The sequence below is a fragment of the Eretmochelys imbricata genome, chromosome 15 (genome assembly GCF_965152235.1).
Source record: "Eretmochelys imbricata isolate rEreImb1 chromosome 15, rEreImb1.hap1, whole genome shotgun sequence".
NCBI lineage: Eukaryota > Metazoa > Chordata > Testudines > Cheloniidae > Eretmochelys > Eretmochelys imbricata.
The window spans coordinates 10,301,880-10,322,544 of NC_135586.1; the positions used below are offsets into that span (position 1 = coordinate 10,301,880).

At 42.8% G+C, this 20,665-nt stretch overlaps 1 protein-coding gene across 1 annotated transcript in view; it reads left to right on the forward strand.

Annotated features, from left to right (window-relative positions):
* The first annotated feature begins 299 nt into the window (after window positions 1-299).
* BICDL1 (BICD family like cargo adaptor 1) overlaps window positions 300-20,665 on the forward strand; it is a 65,158-nt gene continuing 44,792 nt past the window's right edge. The window contains exons 1-2 of the mRNA XM_077834909.1: window positions 300-710; window positions 7,343-7,558. Coding sequence (XP_077691035.1) covers window positions 300-710; window positions 7,343-7,558 — 627 coding nt within the window. The remainder of the gene's footprint in view (window positions 711-7,342; window positions 7,559-20,665) is intronic.

The following is a 20,665-nucleotide window of genomic DNA, read 5'->3' on the forward strand; positions in this document are numbered from 1 at the left end:
GCGCGGGCAGCAGCGCTGCGGAGCGCGGCCGGCGGCGGCAGCAGCAGCAGCAGCAGCAGCGGGGCGCCCCGCGCGCGCTGAGACAGCCCGGGCCCGGCAGCAGGGCGGCTAAGGCGGCTCCCCGCCAGCTCCCGGGCGGCGGCGGCGGCGGCGCGCGGCGGCGGCTCGGCGCGGGCACGGAGCGGGGCGCAGGCTCCTGGCGCAGCCCAGCGTGAGGGAGGAGAAGGGGCAGCGGCAGCCCCAGCGGCGGGGGCCGGGCTCGCCTGCCCCCGCAGCCGGGAGCGCACGAGGGGCGGGCCATGGCCGCTTACTGCCTGGGCTTGGCGGGCGCCGCTTCAGCACCAGCGGAGCTGGACAGCGCCTGCTGCATGGAGTTGCCGGGGGCCGCGGGAGCAGCAGCCGCCCGGAGCCCCGCGGCCGCCGCGGCCGCCTTAGCCCCGCTCCAGGGCGGCCCGGGGGAGCTGGAGCTGGCGCTGGAGGAGGAGCTGGCTCTCCTGGCCGCCGCCGGGGAGCAACGGCAGCAGCAAGCCGGGGAGCAGGACGCGGGGCCTGCCCCGGCCGGGCAGCAGCCCGAGCTGCTCTCGCTGATCAGGCAGAAGGAGAAGGACTTGGTGCTGGCCGCCCGGCTGGGGAAGGCGCTGCTGGCGAGGAACCAGGACATCAGCCGGCAGTACGAGCGGATGCACCAGGAGCTCACCGACAAGCTGGAGGTGAGGGACCGGGGGCGGAGGACCCGGCCGCTAGGTGATCGGGGCTAGGGGAAGAGCCGGCCGCAGGGGCACTCGCCTACGGGAGGAGGTGGGGAGCTGCGCCGCAGGGGCGAGCAGTGGGGTGGGCTGGGGTGACTCCAGCCTCACTTACTGGCTGGGGGGGGGGGGGGGGGCGAGGAGAAGCCCTGGGCTCCAGTGACAGTATGTGTGGGGGCAAGTGAGAACTTGGCTCTGGAAACCTGCCCTTGAGGGACTCTGTACGGGGGGGCGAGGCGGGGAGAAACCTGCGGTCCAGGGATAACAAGGAGCGTTTCACCTAAGTTGCACCTAAGGGCCTGGCTGGTGAAAGGAAGGCGATGCATTGGCATTCGGGGTGGGAAGTACCCTGGCTCCAAGGACTAGAGAGAGACACAGAGGGAGGTCGGAGGAGCAGGGAGACTGGAGCTCCTTTAGAAAGCCTGGAGGAGGCCTTTCTTCACAGCAAGTTTTTGTGTGTCTCAGTTGCTCCTTCACCACAAACTGGCAATGCTAAATTAAGAGGCCTTGCTAGAGCATTGTATTGTAAAGGCACAAGTAATGAAGGCCCTTCCTTTTCCATCTTCAGCCAAATTACTTTTTCTTTAAAGGTAACTTTTGGGGACTTGTTTGGAGGTTTCAGGCACAAGTCCTTTTTATCCAATTTACTTTGAATGTGTAATGTGCTGTTAGTGTGTATAAAGTGTATGAACTCTGTGCTACAAGGGTTAGTTCTTTCTAAAAGAAGATTTCTATATGGAAACCAAGAGATGCTCTTGCCTTGACCTCCTGTCTTAGGGCTGTGAGGGATGGGAGGAAACCATGAAAACCTTTGATTCCCCAAAGATAAGGTATACAACATTGCAAAAATCTGTCTACAGACCTACCAGAACCTGACATGGGAACTACAGTTAATGAAAATGAAATAAACTGAGGTTAATTTTGTATTAGTTTTGTATCACCTGTATATAATCGAACAACTGGATAGTCTACTGGAACATATGGAACTGCATGAAGGCATTTCAGTTACAAATTATGTCCATCCACTGTCTTTAAAACATTTCTCTGGTGTGGTTGGTCTTCTAGAAAACAGTAATCCTTGACACAGGTACCTTCCTTTCTTGTGTTTACTGGAGATGAGGCATGTGGTTATTATAATGGGAGAACCCAAGACAGACCTGGAAAGGCCTTCAACAGGGCATCAACTGAAAATGCCCCCTGCTGATAATAGGAAAAACCCTATTTGGAAAAAAAAATAATTATGCAATAAAGGGAAAATATTCCTCCTTTCAATTTTTTTTTACTGTATAGAACTTTGAATAATTTGTACTAATTCAGACTACAACACAATATGCTGAAAGGTCTGTGACATAGGTGCTGACCCTGCAGAAGTAGGTAGAACGATAGGTACATTTTAACTGTGGACGTACAAACTTTTTTTTTTTTAAAGTCTAGAATCGGGAATACTTCAGAACTGAAATTTAAAGTAGAAGGTACTGTGTACATAATCTTTGTGCCTTAGCAATTGGCTATTATAGATAACGTATGCCAGCAGATAACCTTAATGGGGTATGTGTGTGTGAACTGTCTGCTTTGAAAATACCTATAAATAGCTGGGAAAGGCTGTTTGGTAGGAACTCAGTGGATTGAGCTATGTATTGATTTTTAGGTTGAAATGGAGTGATTATAAATGAAAGGGCTTGTGCAGACAGCTTCTCTTGGACCAATTCTATGACACAACTATATAAAGTATTACTATTACACCAGTTCTTTGCTTAGATATTTACACTAGACCTTTCTAATTCCACCAGTAAATGTTGTTGAAAATACTAAACCCAGGGAACACCGTATTAGAGCCAGTTTGAACAGTGACAGATTAACATTCTAATTTGAAACCATTACCTGACACTGACCCTGTGTGTACACTTTAGCATATTCCTGTCTTCCTTGTGGAGTCATATATCTTTGCAAATTCAAGAGGATTTGTGAATTTACTGTAAGTACCAAAGTCCTTTGTTCTCTGAGCTTTTTCATCCTAAAGTGATATCTGTCTTTTTGTTATTAAACCCAAGACTTTACTATAGCCAATAACTTTATCTCCATAGTAAAACTTCTCTGTAATTTTACTCTTCTGATAGCAACAGTAGTGAAGGTGACATTTGTTCAAAATATTGTTTAATTACACTATTTATTAGTGTAATGTTCCCCCAAAGTATAAGTTTTTTAATATTTAGCCCTTTTCACTCCCAGTGCATTGTTTAATAGTTAGATTTGCTTTTGTTTTAACCTTAGAGACAGGGTGTTTTGAGATAATATCTTGACTCTGTCACATCCTGGGACCAACATGGCTACACAATACTGCAAAAAACATTGATAATCCTGTGTTCATCAAGCTAAAAGTTAGTCTATTGAAAAACTTCCATTCACTTCAATGGGAGCAAGAGAGACTGGGGGGCAGGGAAAGGAAAAGAGCTGTGCTTATTTTATCCTTTTCCCTATATATCGCAGTTTCTCTCTTCCTTTGTAGAATTTATTATTACTGCTTTCTGAAACTGAGATGTTAGCTGAGATCACCCTGGTTACAGTTTCACCGCTGTCAAGGGACATTTCCTCCTTTCCTCCCAAGTTAACTGTTCAGAGCTAATACTGAGAATTCAGTGCAGTTTCTCCAGTGTATCCACTTTCCAGCTAACAGTGCACTGGGCTGCTCTTCTGGAGTCACTAAAACAGCTATAAATCTATACACTCTCTGTCTCTTGATCCTTTGCAGATTCATAAATTTGTTTTCCTCTGAAAACATATACACAATGCACAATTAGCTCTTTGTTATCTCTAAAAGTGTTCTCTGTGTGTTTGATGGCCTGGTTTACTAAGGTTCTGCATTTGGTACCAAGCACACCTAATTTGACAGACTTCTCAGTGCTTAGTCAGAGTTTACATTCATTTCCAGATATGGAATCCCAGATCTTTTTATAGTTGAGATACTCTCTGAATCTCATTGTTATCCTCTGCAAGGAGTTAAAACAATTAATGCCTCTGTTCCCTTCTGTGTCCTTTTTCCAGCATTTTGCAGTGCAGCTTCTCCTTGTCAACAAGGCAACTCCCACTTGATCCTGTCTTTTTAAGTCAGTACAGACCCAACTCAGTTAACTGGATGAGGAAGCACACTTTCAGAATAGAATGTCTTCTGGAATTCAGTTCTGAGTAGAAATAAATGCTAGAAAAGAAATAGCAATTAGAACAGTCTGTTCTTTCACTCCAGTCAGTACTAAATAGCATGGAAATGCACTAGAGATCTCCATCAAACTTACAGGGACTCCAGGTTTGGGGAAGGATTGATTATAGGAAGAGTCTGTTATTGAGACCAAAAAAAATTATAAAAATGAAAAAAAAAAAGAGAGAGAGACAAAACAAATCTAGTCAGCCCATCTTGGGGGATTCTACTCTTTTTTGACTCTGCAGTGGTATCCCACAATACCTTTTATTATATCTCCTTCACCAGACAACTAGGCTAGAGCTGTTAGGTCTTCCTGGTAACTACATTCCCCAAAACAATATGATTCCCATTTGCTGTACACCTCTTCCATTTATTTAATCTTTTTGCAGTAAATGAGCACAATATTTTAAAATAGTCATTTTGGTCCTGTATATAGGCTTACATAGAATCATAGAATCATAGAATATCAGGGTTGGAAGGGACCTCAGGAGGTCATCTAGTCCTACCCCCTGCTCAAAAGCAGGACCAATCCCCAATTAAATCATCCCAGCCAGGGCTTTGTCAAGCCTGACCTTAAAAACTTCTAAGGAAGGAGATTCTACCACCTCATTAGGCAACGCATTCCAGTGTTTCACCACCCTCCTAGTGAAAAAGTTTTTCCTAATATCCAACCTAAACCTCCCCCACTGCAACTTGAGACCATTACTCCTTGTCCTGTCCTCTTCTACCACTGAGAATAGTCTAGAACCATCCTCTCTGGAACCACCTCGCAGGTAATTGAAAGCAGCTATCAAATCCCCCCTCATTCTTCTCTTCTGCAGACTAAACAATCCCAGTTCCCTCAGCCTCTCCTCATAAGTCATGTGTTCCAGTCCCCTAATCATTTTTGTTGCCCTTCGCTGGACTCTTTCCAATTTATCCACATACTTCTTGTAGTGTGGGGCCTAAAACTGCACACAGTACTCCAGATGAGGCCTCACCAATGTGGAATAGAGGGGGACGATCACGTCCCTCGATCTGCTCGCTATGCCCCTACTTATACATCCCAAAATGCCATTGGCCTTCTTGGCAACAAGGGCACACTGCTGACTCATATCCAGCTTCTCGTCCACTGTCACCCCTAGGTCCTTTTCCACAGAGCTGCTGCCGAGCCATTCGGTCCCTAGTCTGTAGCTGTGCATTGGGTTCTTCCGTCCTAAGTGCAGGACCCTGCACTTATCCTTATTGAACCTCATCAGATTTCTTTTGGCCCAATCCTCCAATTTGTCTAGGTCCCTCTGTATCCTATCCCTGCCCTCCAGCGTATCTACCACTCCTCCCAGTTTAGTATCATCCGCAAATTTGCTGAGAGTGCAATCCACACCATCCTCCAGATCATTTATGAAGATATTGAACAAAACCGGCCCCAGGACCGACCCCTGGGGCACTCCACTTGACACCGGCTGCCAACTAGACATGGAGCCATTGATCACTACCCGTTGAGCTGGACAATCTAGCCAACTTTCTACCCACCTTATAGTGCCTTCATCCAGCCCACATTTCTTTAACTTGCTGACAAGAATACTGTGGGAGACCGTGTCAAAAGCTTTGCTAAAGTCAAGAAACAATACATCCACTGCTTTCCCTTCATCCACAGTTTGCTTCTGAATTATGTTCAATATCTTTTTTTATACAACTGAGAATTTTGATTATAATCTGTTTGTGCTACTTATACTCACCATGCTGAGGTTCAGTCTTCTATCCACAACCCCCCGTCCTCCCCATATCCTTCTGAATAGTGCTTAGCAATGAATGAGATAGTGAGCTATAAAGGAGGATATTTTTGGCTTGATGTGTGGGTATATACATGCATAAGTCCCCCTCACCTGCTAAAATTAGCATATATCCCATAGACTGCAGCAACTGTAGCATCATTAAAATAGTAGGAAACACTTTTCCTCATAAGATTTTTTTAAAATCGAGATGGCAGCCTTCAGAGCAGGGACTGTCTTTCTTTATTTGGTTGTACAGCTCCTGGCACAATGGGGCAGATCCATGACTGAAACTCAGGTGCTAACACGGTACCTATAATTAAAGAATTAAAGACACCAAAGAAGCCACTCCAAATAAATACTGTGTGATTTTTCTCCCCATAGGTTTATGGACATGAAGGCAGGGGGAGATAGTGACCTGTTCACTGTGGGATTGTACCCTGGAAAAAATGGGAATTGCTGTCTGTATTAATCCCAGTGGCCTCTTGTCCCATGCTGTCACATTTTCTCGAAAGGAGGACCACATTCAGGAGAGGAGGCATTGGCAGCATGGCTTCTGATAGAGCCAGCTTGCCATGTGGGACAAAGGGACCCAGGGAGTAGCAAGCAGAGGCTGTCACTCTTCAGAATACCCAAGATTTCCCCAAGAATCTTGGAGCATCACCAGGAAAGGGCTTCACTCTGTGAACCAGTCTGCAGGCAAGCAAATGTGGCCTCTGTTACCCCAGAAACTCTCTGAACTTGAGTTTTCCAAGCAACTTTAGCCCTCCTGGATTTTTCTGCAAAAGGGTATACTATGGAAGCAATTTGACCAAATTTGCAGCTCTACTTTAGCCGAGCCTCCATTTTTAGGCCTTCAGTTAACTGGCCCTGCAAAACGTGCAAATTCTAATAGACTTCTAACGACCTGATTTTTACAAACCATTAATTGTGGATGCAAAATTGTGCCTGAAAAACTAAAGTCAATTTCTGAAAATCTGGTCCTAAATATATGCATACATATATAATGTACAGAAGTCACTTCACCAGCCACTGATATGCCCCACCTGCCCCCGCCTCCTTTGGTGTGGAAAACAATAGCTGTTTTACAGCACACAGTAACACTATGTACCCAGTTAGGACAGAAAGAGCCACTTGACAAGAAGCATGTTTTATTGCAGGGTATCTAAAGTACCACAAAACTGGTTTTAAAGATCTGTGATTGTGAGAGCAGAATGACAGGATGGTACTAGGTTAACCCCCCAAAAAAATTGTTTGAGTTGACTCATGTTTGTCTAAATTATTAATTGGTCTGTGTGACCTAAATTTTCTGCTTATTGACATTCAGACTCTGCTTTGCTGTTTCTTTGTACTCGAAACAAAATTTGGCATTTTTGACTTCCTCCATTTATCTACAAAGCACACGGACAGATTTATTATTGGAATAGGGAGAGATTTCAGTACCTGTTTCTTGACTCTAATATAGATTTGCAAGTCATATAGAAGTAGCAAATTCTTGTATTGTGTTTGCTGCATGAAAGTACAGGGAAGAGCTGATGCAAAACTTGAGGGATATCTGTGAATGGGGAATCTGGTAGGAACAGGCAGCATCCTTTGATTTTTTTTTTTTTTCTGCTTTCATAATCTTTTTCTTTCTTTCTATTACCTAGCATCTAGAGCAAGAGAAACACGAATTAAGGCGACGATTTGAGAACAGAGAAGGGGAATGGGAAGGAAGGGTGTCCGAGTTGGAGAGCGATGTGAAACAGCTACAGGATGAGTTGGAGAAGCAGCAGGTTCACCTTCGTGAAGCAGATCGAGAAAAAACACGAGCTGTCCAGGAACTATCTGAACAGAACCAAAGACTCTTGGATCAGCTCAGCAAGGTGAGGCCTTCTAGCAGGGGCAGGCGCAGGGGAGGTGGAAGTCCCCACATCATTAGTCAAATCTGTCATTCAGAAAAGTCTTGAACTCTTCTGTAATCAACCTTTTACACAAATGAGCAAGACCCTTTCCTTAAAAAAAAAAAATCTATTCCATGTCTCGGGTCAAACTACATCAGTGCCCGTAACAAGATGTACTGTCCTTAAACTGCAGTTCATACCCTGAAAATGGGCTCTTCAAAGTGATCCACAACACATTCACATATTGTTAGTTGTACAATCAAGGCTGTTTTCTGTTTATTTTACGGATATTTTTCATCCAACTTCTTTTTTCCTCTCCAGTAACTTAAATCAGACTTCTAAACAGCTGTCAGCTTGAAGTGTCATTAATATTGTAGGTTTCAGAGTAGCAGCCGTGTTAGTCTGTATTCACAAAAAGAAAAGGAGTATAAATAAATTTGTTAGTCTCTAAGGTGCCACAAGTACTCCTTTTCTTTTTATTAATATTGTACTATATGCAGGGCAAGACTAATCTGCTGTCAATTTAATGATGACACCAAAGGCCTCATTCTGCCTCCAGTTACCCAGGTGTGACAGTTACTGAATTAAATGGTATCTGTACTGTTAGAACTGAGGGCAGAATTGGTCACCCCAAGATCATGCGCTCACTGAGGCTAATTCTGTCCATGGGTAAACATACGAAACCCTACTAACATCATTGGGGTTACATGATTTTTACTAAAGGCATAATTTGTCCCACTGCACGAAGGAGGATTGAAAATTGAAAACTAGGATGAGAAGTTTGTCTAGATTGAATGCATACCTTCAATAATTTAAAGACGGGTGATTTAAGGTTGTCAGGCCCCAAAATTAATTAAGAATCTCTATCTTTTGTCCTCCTTTATTCCATGGTACTCCCAGAGAACCAATAGAAATTTAACAGTCCATATGGTAGTACCCTTGCAAGAATGTCTCATGTGAATGTGGCAAATTACTCCAGCGTATCAAGTGCAGTACCTGGAGCAGTACAGTGCACTGTGTAGATTTCAGGCTAAAGATCCAGAACCGGGGCCAGTATGGAAGCAGCAGCTCAAAGTGTAGGTTTGAGCCAGGATTTTGTTGTCTAGAGCTGATAGGAACACAGTAGTTTGTAAAGGGAAAAATAAGGCCTGAGCCACAGTGCTGGCACCAGGAGAATATCAGTAGCTGGACACAGGGCCTCTGGCTGCAGCTGTGCATTTACTTTGTCTTTTTGTGTTTGTAGCTTCTGCAAGGTCTCTGTACGAGAGAAAAGATGAGCTTGTGGTTACAGCATTGGACTGAAACTTGGGAAATTATGGGTTTTTTTCTTAGCTCTGCCACAGATTATCTGTGTGGCATTGGGCATGTCACTTAATCGGTTTTATTTCCCCGTCTGCGGTTTTTATTTTTAATTGGTATAATAATCCTTCTCTAGCTCCTCAGGTGTAGAGCAAAAATTCATTAATGTTTGTGAAGTACTCTCAGACCACACTGATAGCGCTATATAAGTACCTAGTTATCTAGAATCTGCTCTTCTTAGCTCATACGACAATTCTGTCAAAGAGGGATATGAATCCACGGCTGAGGTCTTCCTTTAGGACTAGAGAGACATTCTGGAGGTTAGATTGATATTGCAAGGGGTAGAGGCTCAGGACTTCACATGAGTCAGGCTGTGAACTTAGTCCCAGTCAGATTTCTGCCAGTTTCAGGACCACTTTTTCACTGCCATGCTCTTTTCACAGCGTCATTAAGACAATGACATAAAAGGTTGTAGCTTGCAGGCATCACAACAAGCTGAAAGATGATTTCAGAAAAGACAAACCTTTTCCTTTGGCTTTGGGCCACACAGGATTATAATTATATAGCATTTATAGTATTAGGAACACCTACAGGCCTCAGTCTGGGCCCCATTGCACTGTGCAAACATAGCATATGGCAGTTCCTTCCTAGAGAGTCACAGTGTTCCACCACCATCCAAGTCCTAACTGGTCTTTTTGGTCCTTTAAATCCCTGCTACTTCCAGAGATCTATGCTTGGTGTCCCTCCTTATCCATTTCTACAGAGCCTGTGTGCCCCACAAAGACACTGGGGGGTGCGGGGAGACGCTCATCTCTTTAGAACTCCAGTCTTGGTGCTGAATTTCACATATGCAGTGACAATCAGCCCCCTTCTTAGAGATAAAGAGGGTGGATTTATGGGGAGAATTTATTGAGTGAACTTCAGATACTAGTAAGCAATGTAGTTCTCAGCATTTCAGTTTGGCACCTGTGCAACAGTTCCTGACATTTAATATACATCTTTCATCATCATCATCATCTTTTGTTTTAAATTCTTACTGGGATGAAGCCATGGGAATCTTGGTAAATTGCAGTTGAAGTGGCAGGGTCTAATAGCTTGAAATCAGATTGTTGCTCATTGTATCCAATTTCTGTTTTTTAATCTAAGCCTGATTAGTACATGGATGAGTGACTACCTAAGAATGCTTAGTGTTCTACATTTGTTGTTCCTCTGTAATGTAACCGTTGCTCTTAATGATCCCGTATCTTAGTCTGAAGATATATATGTGATATCTTACCCGGTAGAAGTGCTTTGCAGTGTTATGTGAGTGACTTTAGCTCTCTGTACATCAGTTTTCCTGCATCTGTAAAACTGAAGATAATATTTTCTTTCCTCACAGGGGTGATGAGAGGATAAATTAATGTTTGTAAAGTGATTTGAGATCTTCAGATGAGAAAGCGGCATAGATGTGTAAAGTTCTACTACTAACAGTTAATATTATTATATTACGGGTACTTAACCTACCCTTGAAATGCAGCTCCTTGGGGAGGTTTGTTTGTAACAAAACAGAGCAACACAACTCAGCAGTTTAAAATGGGGAGTGAAAAAGAATATTGTATCCATTTGAAATTCATGGAGAATTTAGGTGGGGGGTACTGAGATCATAATGAAAGACTATTGTGATACCTACATAAAAAAGTAAAAGTTTAAGGTCTCCACAGCAACCTCTGAGTTTCCTGATTTGTGATTAAAATCTCAGTTGTATGTTGGATTAATTCACACGTACAAAGTATTATTGTAATAAGTCTGGTACAGGCCCCAATCTGAGGTAAAGGAGAATATCTGTAAGCGGTAAAATGTCTGACACATAGTTGATTAGTTCTGATTCTGCCTAAATGCAGGGAAGTGGTATGCATAAATATGACTTAGAAATTCATTATAATGTTTAAGTATCAAGTGTAGGAGACAAAAAGAAAAGGAGTACTTGTGGCACCTTAGAGACTAACCAATTTATTTGAGCATAAGCTTTCGTGAGCTACAGCTCACTGCATCGGATGCATACTGTGGAAAGTATAGAAGATCTTTTTATACACACAAAGCATGAAAAAATGGGTGTTTACCACTACAAAAGGTTTTCTCTCCCCCCACCCCACTCTCCTGCTGGTAATAGCTTATCTAAAGTGATCACTCTCCTTACAATGTGTATGATAATCAAGTTGGGCCATTTCCAGCACAAATCCAGGTTTTCTCCCTATACTTTCCACAGTATGCATCCGATGAAGTGAGCTGTAGCTCACGAAAGCTTATGCTCAAATAAATTGGTTAGTCTCTAAGGTGCCACAAGTCCTCCTTTTCTTTTTGCAAATATAGACTAACACGGCTGTTACTCTGAAAAGTATAGGAGACAAAGGATGGTCCTGTGGTTGAGGCACAGGTTCATTACCTCCAAATTCCCTCTGTGACCTTGGGCTAGGTGCTTAATCTATCTCAGTTTCCCATCTGTGAAATCGAGATAATGCTCCCTTTCTCCTACACTTTCTATCTTGTCTATTTAGACCATAGGCTTTCTGGAGCAGGGACAGTCTCTTCCTATGTATTTCTAAAGCAAATAACACACTGAGACCCCAATCACTGTTCAGGCCTCTAATTGCTTCTGTAATATAAATAATAATAATAATGACCTTCTACTTAGAATGCGAGAAAGTATTTGCTTCTTCCTCTGTCAGGAAGTGATTGAAGGAATCTTTCATGTTGTTTCTGAAATAGGTTTTAGCAGATGGCTTTCCCACATACTTCCTCCTACCAAGCAAGGGACTGCTGTAGCCTGTTGCTGCATCTACAGTTTGGATGAGGATGTATCATTCCCTGTTTAGTTAAGCTTCTTTTACAGTACATGGAGCATTAAGAAGTAATTTAACAACATCAAGCTCCAGTAGTTTTTGCAATGAAAATCTGTTCTCTGTGGCAGGAAGAAGCGTGTATTATCTTGTGTTGCTGGAATAGCTTTTAGTGTTTAGAGAAACTGAAGTCTTAAGTTGCCTTGGTTTCCCTCTAGCATAGTTCTTCAGTAGAGTCACCGTAGTTTTTGTATTCTGACATCTCCGGTGACATGGTGTTGTAATGAATGAGCTATTTCAATCAATCCCTCTAGAGTAGAGAGAAAAAACTTGGGAAAGATTAGCCAGCCTGCTTCAGGTACAAGTCTCCAGAGCAGGTTTTAGTTACTAGCCACATGCCGTCCATTCAGTGACTGATCTGTCTCAATTTTTAAACGGGTGTTTCCTCTTCAGATTCAGTATTAAGGGATGGAAGCTTCATAGGAGTGGAAGCAGGGGTGAAAATAATGTAGAAGTCTTACCGGTATGGGAGCCTGGCTCCAGGCAGAAGGGGCAGGGCCTCAGGCGGAAGGGGCAGGGCTAGGGGGTCAGCCTCCCCCAGCCAGCCCTTCAGAGGCCATGGTAGTAACGGCAGCAGCCAGGAGTCCCAGGCCCTTTTAAATCGCTGGGCCGTGGGGCAGTTGCCCCCGCCCCCTCTGACGGCACTGGGGAAGGGGCGCAACAAAAGGAGCAGCAATATTCGTTGGTGGTGTACAAGTCCGTACCAGCGGCCACTTCTTACTGGTATGCTGTACCGGCCCACTTTCACCTCTGTGTAGAAGTGAAGCTCTCTTCTTGCCCTTTGCCTTCGTTTTTTTGGCAAGAAATGCTTTTATTCCAGAGTTGCAGGCCAGATAATGTTATCCTTTCTCAACCACTTCTATTGAGTACCTTTTCTGGCTACCCTTGCCCTACTCAGAGCAGTGTGGAGTTTTTTGTTTGCAGTTAGTAAGCTGAAGGGTTTTTTAAATGTTTGTTTCTATTGGTTCTGGCAGTATAGGAACTATATAAATTTTAGGTAATTCATCTAGGTTCACATACACATATTAAGCTGGTTTTGCAGAGTGCATTTCCAGATTTGGCATTGTTGCTAATTATTCTGCTGTTGCCTCAGCCCTGGAAGGATCTTCCTGTGAATTACCAGTTCTGCATCCTGGGGCTTGCAATTTAATCATTGATTTGTTTTTTAAAGTACCGTTTTAATTTTGTTGTGGCTAGAATTGTTTTAATGAAGCAGCACTCAGCTGCCCGCTACTGAAGCGTTTGTATTGTATCTTCGCACAGGAGGATCTTCAGGTATACATTGCCTGTAAGTGACGCAAAGTTGGGTTCAGAGGCCAAAGGTGACCTGACCTGAGTCAGTGTATCTTGATAAGTCTCGTTCTGATGTACCGCATATTCAATAGGGGACACACGTCTGCCTAGACGAGGGGCGGGGCCAAGATTGCAAAAGTCAAAATATTTATTGTCAAAGGCCCAGATCCAAGCCCATTGAAAGACTCCCGTTGACTTCATGGGGCTTTGGCTCAAGCCCTTTACGAATTGTATGGGCCTGTTTGGCTGCCCCGCCATTTCCTGATAGTTAAAAATCCCCACATCATTTACAGGACCCTGTTAATTCCATGCACATGGAATTTTTCTGCAGAATTCACCATGCCAGGAAAGGCTTCTGATTAAAATAGATTAATACCATAGCAGAGACTCCAAGATCATAATCCAGCTTCATGCCATATCATGACCAGATTATTGGGACTTTTCTACTAAAGGCATAATTTGTCCCACTGGATGAAGAAGGATTGAAAATTGAAAACTAGGATGAGAAGTTTGTCTAGATTGAATGCATACCTTCAATAATTTAAAGACGGGTGATTTAAGGTTGTCAGGCCCCAAAACTAATTAAGAATCTCTATCTTTTGTCCTCCTTTATTCCATGGTACTCCCAGAGAACCAATAGAAATTTAACAGTCCATATGGTAGTACCCTTGCAAGAATGTCTCACGTGAATGTGGCAAATTACTCCAGCGTATCAAGTGCAGTACCTGGAGCAGTACAGAGCACTGTGTAGATTTCAGGCTAAAGATCCAGAACTGGGACATTGCCACAGCTGAGTGTTCTTCCCTGGAAAGCCCCTCACCAAGCTGATTCAGTGCTGTAGATGGATGCTAAGAAACATATTCAAATCATTTGTAAGCAAAAATTTTGACTTGTCTGTCCAGAAAGGCAGTGGTGTTCATAGAGAGATGCAGAGAAGTTTTAAGATTATAAACTGCTTTAATGACACTTTAAGATCACTGTAGATCTCTCCCCATTGATGTGCTTAACAAAGGCTTCCTGCTAGTTACATGGGGGATGGCTGCATTATCTATACCTCTAGTTTGAAATATCTAGACTGCTTGGAACCACAAGTTTGAAGTCCAGGAGAGTCAGGTTAGCCCTCTATTTTGAGGTAAATAACTAAATCCAGTAAACTGCATAGGATGAATTTCAGCTCAGACCTTTAAAGTGAGGTCCCGTCTGTTCACTCTGGGCATTCAGGATCCCATGGCCCTTGATGTAAATTTATGGTTTTGTCCTAGCTTTCTTAATCACGCTGTCCCTTGCCTCCATATTTATAAGCAACAAGTGATTTTTCCTCTCTAGGAGCCCCCAAGGGCACATCTTTTAACTTCATTGAAATATACTTGGGGGAAACGCTCAGTGTCAGAGTGGAGAAATTCTTTTGTTAACAAATTTAAGAGGGGGCAGGAGGAGCAGTCCTCCCTGGCATGTGTGCACAGATAGCTACTCCCTTCATCCCAGCTATGGCTGAATTTCAGGGGTACTGCATGTATGTATTAAGGTTGGTTGAAGTGTTTCGGGATGAAAGGTACTATGTAACTATAAGGTGCTATTATTTTCAGGATAATCCCTAGGCATGTTAGTAACTAGGCAAATGCTGCACTCTGCCTGGTGGCAAAGGAGAGGGAGATCGGCGGATTTTACAGGATGCAGTTCTAGGGGAGGATTGTTTAGTGTTTTCTGATTGTAGTAGGTGTGTTTTTCCACCTTCAGCCCTCCCCTGGACACCATCGGGGTGGGGGAATGTTGGTGTTTTCCCATCTGATTCCTGCAGCAAGGCTTTACGGGGGTGAGAGGGTACTCGACTCAGCGTCATCCCAGCTTTTGCCTGGGGATGATCAATCTCACTCTACGCTGCCTATTTGCCATTTCCAGAGCTGCTCAGCAGCCCCGTCACCAGTTGCTAGGCTACAGCCTATTACATTGTCCCAGACTGGTGATGTTGCCATGGTGACAAGGTTGTTATTCCACTTGTGAGTCCGCTGTGGTCAGGCTGCAAGTGCATGGAAGACGCAGTTGTGACGTCTAAGCTGGTCAGTCAGGAACCATCTGACATCCCTATTAAATGATTAGCTGCAGGGAAGTAGCACACTCCCATCTCCTGAATTGGGCATGGTGCATGTTGTAGGGCTGCACCTGAAAACAGGTCCTCCTTTATTTGCTTTAGACTTCCAAAAATTGTAATGGAGATTTACCAGCCCAAGAATGAAAGCCCATACCTTACTCTCACAGGCGATGATGAATAATATTTTATTCACCTGTCAAAAATAATTTGCTCCAGGCAAGTGGCCAAGTAGAATTTAGCAAGGCTCACTGTACTGAAATAAGTTGATAAAATGCATTTTTCCCCACCCACAACAAAGAAGGTGGTGAGTTTTTCTGTTTATATATAATAAATCTGTTAAGCCTGGAATTAGAAGGTACAAATTCTTTCACTTAAGTGAGAGCTGCACCGGCTTATATCAGGCTGAATTTGGTCTCGTATCTCACTTATATACAAGTGTCTTTGCTCCAAGAATCACAGTGCTAACTAAGCCAACAAGCCTCACAGCATTTCTATATTCCCTATTTTGTAGACTGGGGAAACCAAGGCACAAAATGGTGGTAGCTACTTGCCCCAACTGGTGGTGGACCTAGGACTCCTGATTCCCACTCCCCTGCCTTGAACACAACCATTGCCTCCTTTGGGGTATGCCCCATCTGAGTGCTAGTTCCCAAAGCAGCAGATATATCACATGCATAATTTGTACGGTAGTTCACTGATAAATGGCTATAACTGGAACTCACTGGCCTTTCTTATACTTTAGATAGTGGTTGGAGCGGCTAAATCTGGATCTGTGCTTAGAGTTTGGGTTTGGTGCTGAAATCTCAGCTGTTTTCATGAGCTTTAATGATGGAAGTCACATAGGATGAGCTGGCTTTCAGATTTCTATCCCCTTGAGACACATCTGGAAAATAGGCCCTTTCTGGAATCTGACCTGGTACCAAAACTGAATTGGGTTTTGATCTGAAATCATTTCCCACTGGCCTTCTCATGCTAAACAAATTCAGCAGGTCTAATTTGAATCAGTGTCTAATTTTAATGTTGATAGTGATGGTCTTGTGCAGCACCTCAGATAAGGGTAGGAAAGGAAATTTTTAAAATATTATTTTTGCTTATTCACACTTGCAGCTGTAAATCTGCTCCAGCAGGTTCTAGAAAACTGAGACAGTGTTGGAGTCCACACATTGCAATTCTAGCTGAAACCAGGGCTATTCAAAACTCTGAGCTTTGCAAACATCTTTAAAAGAGCCTTTACTCTAATATATGCTTATCTTAGAACATAAAGGCCTTTTAAATGGGTAGTTTAATAAAGTAATTTTAAAACTACACAAGTTCAAGAGTAGAGTAAGGTCTCCTTTCCATTAGCTTTATTAAATGAGCACACTTAGTGTTCTAGTTATTTATGAAACATGAGTCGTCTTGCATGAAGACCAAACCTTTATTAAATTGTTTGTATAGAATCATGTTTAGCAACTTATCATACATCTTATTTGAAAGACACTCTTATAGGATTAACTGGAGCTTCTTACAGACCTTTGATAAGGTGTTGCACAACTATTTAAATATAGAACTGGATTGAGCTCAGTTAGACCAACATGTTGGCAACACTAATTATGGCACAGAAAGACAAGATGGTTGCTGGGTAAGACTGCCAGCATACACTTGACTGAAAGTGCAAGGCGCTGTCACTTTTGAGTGGTGACATTTGGGAGTGGGTGGGTTGTGAGGCTGATTTTTCTATAAGTGTTACTGGTATTGCAGTCTGACAGCTTTCTATTGTGCATCTGAAAGACAAATTGCATGCAGAGGAAGATGGGGTGGGAAAGGAGTCTGACACACACAGATTTTATAGACCAAAATGAAATGCGTGGGGACACAAGTAACTTGCATGGATAGTGGTAGCTTAGGAGTAGAATTTGAATATAGAAAAGTGAACATTTAAAGCAAATGACAAAGCTGACCTGGTGCAATTGCTTCATGGGATCAGAGCTCACAACCCAGCCAGTAGAAAAACATTGCAAAGGCAGTTTTGCTCACCTCCATGTACTAACTCTGGTGGGAGTTGCATCCAGCCCTCCTTGATGGCTAGGAGGATTGCCAAGGTCCAGAGAAGGGGGATGGAAGAGATCAAAACTAGGAGGAGAACTCCCAGTGGGAGCAAAGTTCTAACGCTTTGGTAACTACTCCTTAAAATGCTCTAATTGTCTATCTTCGATGTTTAAATGAAAAACATTTAAGAAAAAAAACTACTGAATTTTCTGTCTTTTGCACAGATCATGATGTATATGAAGGTAGTCACAAGAAAACTGTTAATGAATCTGGCACAGGAATTTTCTCCACCAATATACATGCACCTAAAATGTGCCATTCACATCTGAACTTGCCCTTCATATAGCAATTAGTGGATCCATTTGGAAGATCACGAACAGTAGTACTGTAGTTTGCTCTGAAGCAGGTGTTGTGAGCCAATCACTGGTTGCCCTTAGCTTCCTAGTCATTACATCATCTTCTCGTCCCGGACATACATCCCTTCCTACCTTATCACAATCATTCTAGTTCTCTAAAATCTATTCTGGACTCAGCTATTCTGAACACTCAAGCTGCTGTGCATTTTCTCTTGGCCCTCAAAGGCGTATTTTTCCCCGGTATGCGCAAAACCTCCTCAGTTTTCCCGTCCCAAAATTGTTAATCTAACCTGAAATTAGCCATCAGCCCCAGGCTAACATAATTAACCTTATCAAACTGATTTGTTTGTCCGCAAGCAGACACAAGACTGTGTTCTCTACTCTCATTTACTTTGGTGTGACCTGGCTGAGTTTATCATATTTCAGTGGTGCAACTGAGGGGAGAGCTTGGCCCCATGAGTCAGTCATTTTCTTGGGGGAAAGTTTTCCCAGAAGGAATCTGCTTCCAAAATTCACATCCATTTTTGTAGGTTATTAGGGGCAGCCACTTTCAGAAACTGGTTTTGTTTAGCACCCCATTTAGTTTAAGTTGTTTGTTTACCTATTCTTTTCCAAAATGCATTACCACCTAAGAGTGGTAGCCCACAAACTCAGATGGGGATAATAGCACTTCCCTATCTCACAAGATAAAATATATTAAAGGCTATGAGGGGCTCAGATACTTTGGTAATGGGAACATATACTCATCAGATGAGGGCCATATAAGTACTTGATGCATTTTGTCATAATTAGAATATTTTAATATAGCTCCTAGCGCAACACCAATAAGATGATGCATTGGGAGACCAAGTATTGGTTTCAAACAATTTTTTGAATTCTCCTCTTGATCTCCTGGAGATAGATAGATAGATATAGCACATAAATTCCTTAGCCTATAAAACACTAGGAGAAAAGGCCATGGATAAACCATTTTGAAACTTTAGCTTAGAAAACCTAGTGACCCATCACCCTTCCTGCGCAGTGTAACTTCAAGACAGAGTATTCAAGAATTAATGGAAGAACAGAATACAAAGATGATTTATCTATAGACTGACACCCATCGTTATTGCAGTGGGAAACTACGTGGACAACTTGGCCTAGGTTTGTGATTGAGTTAGTAGTAGGATTAAAGAACAGAGAGACGTTAACTATTAATGACACTCTTGCCTTTAAATCTGAGATATTAAAAAGCCAGGGGCATAGCTCCAGGGTACACCTCCAGGCATGCCGGCCAATCCAGGAGGAAGGTTTTTTTAATCTTTACACCAAAGATACTACACAGGGTGCAATGAAGAGACAGCTTATAGACCAAGACATCTCTTAATGAAGTCACAAAGAAACCAGTAGTTATATATAACATGCACATTGTGAAAAATTCTGTATTCTTTGGACCAGCAGAATCTGTCTAAAAGTGCCCTGAAAAGGAAGGACATTGCAATTTGTGCCCTTTTCATAGAATATCAGGGTTGGAAGGGACCTCAGGAGGTCATCTAGTCCAACCCCCTGCTCAAAACAGAACCAATCCCCAACTAAAGCATCCCAGCCAGGGCTTTGTCAAGCCTGACCTTAAAAACCTCTAAGGAAGGAGATTCCACCACCTCCCTAGGTAACCCATTCCAGTGCTTCACTACCCCCCTAGTGAAAAAGATTTTCCTAATATCCAACCTAAACCTCCCCCACTGCAACTTGAGACCATTACTCCTTGTCCTGTCCTCTTCTACCACTGAGAACACTCTAGATCCATCCTCTTTGGAACCTCCTTTCAGGTAGTTGAAAGCAACTATCAAATCCCCCCTCATTCTTCTCTTCCGCAGACTAAACAATCCCAGTTCCCTTAGCCTCTCCTCATAAGTCATGTGCTCCAGCCCCCTAATCATTTTTGTTGCCCTTCACTGGATGCTTTCCAATTTTTCCACATCCTTCTTGTAGTGTGGGGCCCAAAACTGGACACAGTACTCCAGATGAGGCCTCACCCATGCCCAATAGAGGGGAATGAATTGTTTCATAACATACAGTGGGGGGAGGGTCTAAAAGATATTGGGATATTTCTTCAAAACAAGGTGGTGTTTTGATTTGTTTTTTTATTAGAAACTCAGGTCCTGTTTACCTTGGAAGATTCTGTGATGAGTGGAGAACTAGTGAAATGACCTCACAAGAATTATGCATGAAAGATTAGCAATTGAGAGGATGGCCTTTAGACAAAATTATTTGTTTTGTGAAATTGTAGTTAACTACAATGACTAATATTTTGGAGAAAGGAGATCTGTTGTTAAAGATACAACCACCTTGTTCCATTAGTCATCTTATGAAAGATGAACAATACAATTCATCTGAAATAGCTATCTGATCCTTCAGCAAAATCATAGATCAGAGTGGACATTCCAGAGAGTTCTAAGATTTAAAAAAAAAATCGGGTAGAGGGGTTGTGGGGGTGGAAACCAAGACTTTTTTTTTTAAATTTAAAAGGACATATGCTTTGGAAATATTTTGTCCAGCCAAGCTGAGAGTAAAGTATGCAGGCATAAAGCATCTCTTTCCTGGGATGTAATAGCGAATGGAAAGTCAGGGAAAGGTTCCAAGGCAGTTTGTTCCACCAGCTCTTGAGGAATATTATAAGCACTCTATATCAGCTTCATTTTACTTCTGACTCTTTTACACGATGCGGCAAGAAAAGTGTTCCTAAAACGGCAGTTATTCTAAAAGTTAACAGACTGATTCTCTTTAACACAATGTTTGTTTATAAAGTAGCTTTCATTGACCTTTTATAAAGGTCTACATTCACTGCAGTTAATAGTGTCAGTGTGCTTTTGTCTAGAAAAACGTAGATTTCTACTGACGGGTGTACTTCATGGGCTAAGTGTTTGTTCCTTGCTGCCTGTCATACTTTATCTTTTGTCTTCTCTTCCCCTTAGCATAGATGGCCAAAAAATAACAGTTAGCTAAATAGTTCGGCTTTAAATACCAGATTAGCTATCCTTGGGTTTATAGGTTTGAGATATTAGTTTGTGGAGGCTGGTTACTGAAGAAAATGATTGTTGCAGCTATACCACCTCACCTTGCAGCCTCTTAGAAAGTGGTAAGTGAGATTTAAAAAGAAAAAAAACCCTCA